Genomic DNA, 5,658 nt, shown 5'->3' with positions numbered 1-5,658 from the left:
CAAATTTATTTGATAAAGAAAAGAAAATTAAATAACAACAGAAAATAAGTAAATAAAAATATTTTAATAAAATTTTAAAAAAATCTCTCAATTTTTTCCCCACTTTCTTTTTGCTGGAAATAGATCATCTCCGGATCATTTCCTCCTAATCCAACAAGTCCGGAGATCTCGGCAATTGAAATTTGATCCAACGGTTACAAATAGGGGCCCATTTTAAAATTTATAATTTTAGCCGTTTGATCAAATTTCAATGACTCAGATCTCCGAATTTCGTGGATTATAACTAACCACTATTCTTAGTCTCTTTTCATCCGGCCGCCATAACTGTCATTCTTTTCTAGTGTGTACACGGTTTACCATATAATCTGAAATCTTGTTCCTTCATTAGTCAAAACCTTAGGCAAACAAGAAATATTTTTTTTTAAGACAAAGAATAGTTTACCCCAATATTTATTTAAGGATAATGCTTGGAGGATTATAAATTTAAACCAAATTTGCAAACTAAATTATGTCACCAATAGGAAATAAGCACGTTAATCAATGCTTAATTAATAATTCAATCATCAACAACCATTGGTTTGCAAATTTGGTTTCTCTAGCATTATTCTTTATTTAATTTGCAAGTGACCTTTTATCGTGGAAAGAAGTTGAGCTTTTGTATGACGGCTTGGGTTCGAATCTCGTTGACGACTAATCTAACATCTAATCTAACAAATCTACCATTTGACATATAAAAAAAAGTTTATTTAAATTATAGAAAGAGAATTTCAAATTTGAGTACAGAACAAAAAACATATTAACTACCTTAGAAGCTTACGCCACTTAGTACTACAGTCTTGTGGTATTCATTTTCGCTTGTAAGTGAGAGGTCTTAGGTTCAATTATAGCCAAAAGCAAATTTGAACCACATTAGTACTAGCTCATTGTGAGGCTAAACTCACTCTCTCCCTCTTAATATAGATAATATCATTTGTAAAAAAAAAAAATTTAAAAAAAACTTAGTTAAGCTCAGTTCTGCACCTAAAGTACCCTTGTATCTGATTGAAACTTGTTAAAAAAGTTTGTATATATATTTCACGGGGTAATGCTAGGGAAACTAAATTTAGAGACTAAGTTTGGAAAACTAAAGGACATGAAAGTTGATGATTGATTTATTACTTAAACATTGATAAACATACTTATTCATATTGATGATACATTATTTAGTTTACAAATTGAATTTTTAAATTTAATCTCACTAGCATTATTCATATTTCACGTCTCTCTTTCACGTCCATTTCAATCCCCACCACTATAGTGACATCCCCCACGTTTAATTACTGTTCCTCTGCGTTCTCATCCACGCCCTATGATCCTCTCTCTCTCCCACACTTAAAACTGAGAAAAAAATTGGTTGGAGGATTCTCTCCTCTCCTAATCTTTCTTTTTCTATCCCTTTCTATTTGATCAGTTACAATTTAGCAACGTCAATATCTTATATAATTTTTTTTATAGAGACAATAAGACAAAAAGTAATATATGAGAGGAGAGGAAGAAATAGGATAGATATAGGAAGGGAGATAATGCTAGTCCAAAAAATCGTTGTTCTTTTTAAAGTTGGTTGTCATGATGTCATCCCGCTCTATATATACACAATTGTTATCTATATATACATACAAACTACAAAGCATCGAAAACTTGAACTCCAAAGCTACTAAAAACACCATGAGTTGCCCACAGGATTGGCCAGAGCCAATAGTCCGAGTACAATCCTTATCCAACAGTCCCGTAGTCCCAGATCGATACATCAAACCCCCACCTGATAGACCCACCTATATCTCATCATCCGATTTTTCTAATCATGCCAACATCCCAGTTATTGACTTACAAGGCTTATCCGGCGAAGACGATCGCCCGCGTGCCGCCACGCTTAGCCAAATCTCGGAGGCGTGCCGTGAGTGGGGATTCTTCCAAGTGGTGAACCACGGCGTTAGCCCGGGACTGATGGACAAAACCCAAGAGGTTTGGCGGGAATTCTTCCACTTGCCGATGGAGTTGAAGCAGGCGTATGCCAACTCACCAAAGACTTATGAAGGGTATGGGAGTAGGCTTGGAATTGAGAGAGGCGCCATTCTTGACTGGAGCGATTACTATTTCCTTCACTTTCTTCCGTCGTGCTTAAAGGACTACAACAAGTGGCCTGCCCTCCCTGATTATGGAAGGTAGGTTTCTAATTATAGGTTTCTAATTATTCATACTTCAATAATTAGTGTGTGGTTCTCTTTTCCGTTACGTATGGATGGATGGAAATATTCGTATTTAAATATTACAACTTGTTATAGTAAAAATATCACTATATTAAGAACTAGTTGATATGTTTTGTGTCACATCCGGGCTCAACTCTGCTGAAACACGATATTGTCCGCTTTGGGCCCCGGCCACGCCTGATATTGTCCGCTTTGGGCCCCGGCCACACCTTCACGGTTTTGTTTTTAGAAATTCACGCAAGCAGAACTTCTCAGTGGGTCACTTATCCTGGAAATGCTCTGGCCCCTTCTCGCTTAACTTCGGAGTTCCTACGGAACCCGAAGTCAATGAGCTCCCAAAAGGCCTTGTGCTAAGTAAAAATGAAAAATATACATATAAGGCTTATAAGATCCTCACTCCTGGATGATGTGGGATCTTACATTTTGTCTTCCCGATTTTCTGTATGTTCTTCATAATCATAAATCATCCCTAATAATTATTTGTATTGCATGCTCGGGAAAACAAAAAAATCATATGTATAGTAAGTGACATGTGCATACTCGGGAAATAAAATTCATCTACAGTACAAGCGAGTTGTACTTAACTTTTTAATAGTTAGTTTCACGTTAAACTTGTCTGTTGGATTTGTAACAATATTTACGATTTATCTTTTAAGTCGAAATGTCAGAATTTGAATTCCTTGAGATGAATTTTTATATTTTTTTTTCCTTATTGTGGAAATTTAAGTTGTGTATCTTTTTTTTTTCACGATAATTGAGTTGTGTATTTGCATGGTTAATAGGGAAGTAATAGATGAGTATGGAAAGGAGGTAGTGAAGCTTGGTGGGAGGATATTGAAGGCTTTGTCACTAAACCTTGGATTAGGAGAAGACTTTCTCCAAAATGCATTCGGTGGCCAAGACATTGGGGCATGTCTAAGGACTAACTTTTATCCAAAGTGCCCCCAGCCTGACCTGACCCTTGGCCTGTCGTCGCACTCGGACCCCGGCGGAATGACCATTTTGCTCGCCGACCAACAAGTCCCAGGTCTACAAGTCCGGAAAGATGGCGCTTGGATCACTGTGAAACCATCTCCACACGCTTTTATTGTCAATATTGGGGATCAAATTCAGGTGATTTTTCTACTACTTTTTTTTTTTGTTGGTTTTATTCGTTTATTATATTTATTTTGTCCTCTAGATTAAGCTCATATAAAAATTATAATATTGAAAATTTTATACACTAGTGTTATGGTTTAGCTATATTTTGATCTTTCGATTCTTGTAGTAACAATTGGATATCTTATTATCAGCTGACTCATTATATTATTTCGCATACATCATCCATTCCAATATTGTTATATTAAGTATGAAATAAAAAAATGTATGGTTTACCAATACGCATGAACCACAAGCACATGGAGGGGTCAACTTGTGATGGGCTGCTCCTCCTCTTCCTTACCAAGTCATACAATTTGGGTCAAAACGTGCCTCTTTTAATCAATCCACGTGATGGACTCATATTTCCATGCCCGCTTAAAAACAGCAAGGTGCATGAACAAGTTGTGCCAAGTGATGATTGTTTGGAACTTAAACGACATGCATTATCAATATATTTTTCTTTTCAAAAAATGAATTGAAGAAAAATTATTCAAGAATTGAAGAAAAATGAATTGCTATGTTTATACATGCAATTGTTATAGAATATTGTTTAAAAGGATACCATCGACAAATAATCACTCATTTTGTTCCTATCAATATTCTAATTTTTATAAATTGAACTATTTCTCATATGGTATTGTCCAAATCTTTGTTTTGAATTAGGTCTTAAGTAATGCAACGTACAAGAGTGTAGAGCACAGGGTCATCGTAAACCCAGCTAAAGAGAGACTCTCGTTGGCCTTCTTCTACAATCCGAAGAGCGACATACCCATTCAACCGGCGAAGGAGCTTGTAACGCCGGACAAGCCTGCACAATATTCTCCTATGACGTTCAATGAATACAGGCTTTACATAAGATTGAATGGCCCTCGGGGAAAATCTCAAGTCGAATCCTTAAAGTCTCCGCGAAATACATCGTGACATTAATTAATTTTCTTCACTACAAAAATTACATGAATGTATGTAACGAAATCTTTTTATTGCTTCCTTTGAGCTAATTGTACATCTTGTAATCATGAAAGGATGATAATATGATCAAAGTATAGTGAAAAAATTGATTAATTAAAGAAAATGATTGGAGCTAGCCAGAAATCATTGTATCAATATTGCTGAATGTTTATGGGTCTACAAGGATTCATATTGCATCCAATGACAATTGACAAGGCTAATTTGTCTTACTTTGGGGCAACAATAAAATACTTCGACACACATGATATATTTCTATTCATGAGTCATGTCTGCTATCTGTTGGTGGGGGGATTCATAGTTTTTTCCCCTTTCTGTTGAGAATGTCCCATATTAATAGGAGGAAAAATCTGTATGAGCTTATAGGTAAGTTGAGTTAATTCGTATATTGTTAATTAGTTTTATGGTAAAGTAGATTGTCTCATGTGTAAAGCTCAATGGCCACACATGCGCTCCACGTCACCCCATTTGTGTTGTCCACGTGTTTGGCTTGAAAATTCGTCATACGTGAGGAGGCGTGTTGAGAATGTCCCACATTGAGGGAATGAGAGACCTTGCTTGAGTTTATAAATAAGTCGAGTTACTCCTCATATTGCTAAATGGTTTTATGATGGATTCTCAACTTTTTTTGGTTTCTTTAATTACTTGATAAAAGTGAGAGGCAAAAATTATGAGAAATGCTAAGGAGACTCGCTCAAAAGTGGGACTCTCTATAGAGTCTCTATCACCTCATATTTTTACCACAATATTTTATAATGTTGGTACGAAAATTAATGTTAAACTGCAAAGTTATAAAAATAAAACATTAGTATTTGGAAAGGCATCATAATATGTATTAGAAACTACATAATTTCAATTGATCATGCGCGTAATATTGTGCCATCAGCCATCGATTGTCTTTGACTCATTGATTAAATGTACGATTTTTGACTAGCTCCCCCGTTCCTCCATCTCGTACATTAATCGTCATTACAAAGGAGCAAAATACATTATTTAGCATGCAAAAAGAATTATAGTTGTCATTTGAACTAACAAAAGCAGTAGTTCAGATCAAATATCAGGTTTTGTATCCGATTTTTAATGACCCAGCTCTTGTCTTACTGAACTTTAAATCGCACTAAACAAAAATATCATAATTATAGAAAATACGTGTTCATTGTTTAATTAATTCTTATATTTGTAGAATAATACTTGTATCCCTGCATATCTCACATCTTGCAAATAATGTATCTTCACCATATAAGTTTTAATAATTCGAGCCGTTTCATTTCTTTCTTATCTTCATTTGTAGATCAACTCTACAAAA

General features: G+C 35.2%; 1 protein-coding gene across 1 annotated transcript; it reads left to right on the top strand.

Moving 5' to 3' along the window:
• The first annotated feature begins 1,564 nt into the window (after positions 1-1,564).
• Positions 1,565-4,478, top strand: LOC103936843 (jasmonate-induced oxygenase 2). Its single transcript, XM_009346723.3, has 3 exons — positions 1,565-2,201; positions 3,029-3,359; positions 4,050-4,478. The coding sequence occupies exons 1-3, from the start codon at positions 1,606-1,608 to the stop codon at positions 4,305-4,307; spliced, it is 1,185 nt and encodes a 394-aa protein (XP_009344998.2). The 5' UTR covers positions 1,565-1,605; the 3' UTR covers positions 4,308-4,478.
• The last annotated feature ends 1,180 nt before the right edge of the window (positions 4,479-5,658 follow it).

This window comes from the organism of the source record quoted next, unplaced genomic scaffold, assembly GCF_019419815.1.
Source record: "Pyrus x bretschneideri cultivar Hongxiangsu unplaced genomic scaffold, Pyrus_bretschneideri_v1 Contig32, whole genome shotgun sequence".
Classification (NCBI taxonomy): domain Eukaryota; kingdom Viridiplantae; phylum Streptophyta; class Magnoliopsida; order Rosales; family Rosaceae; genus Pyrus; species Pyrus x bretschneideri.
Note: the sequence above shows the minus strand (reverse complement) of the source record. Positions and strands in the feature narration are given on the sequence as shown.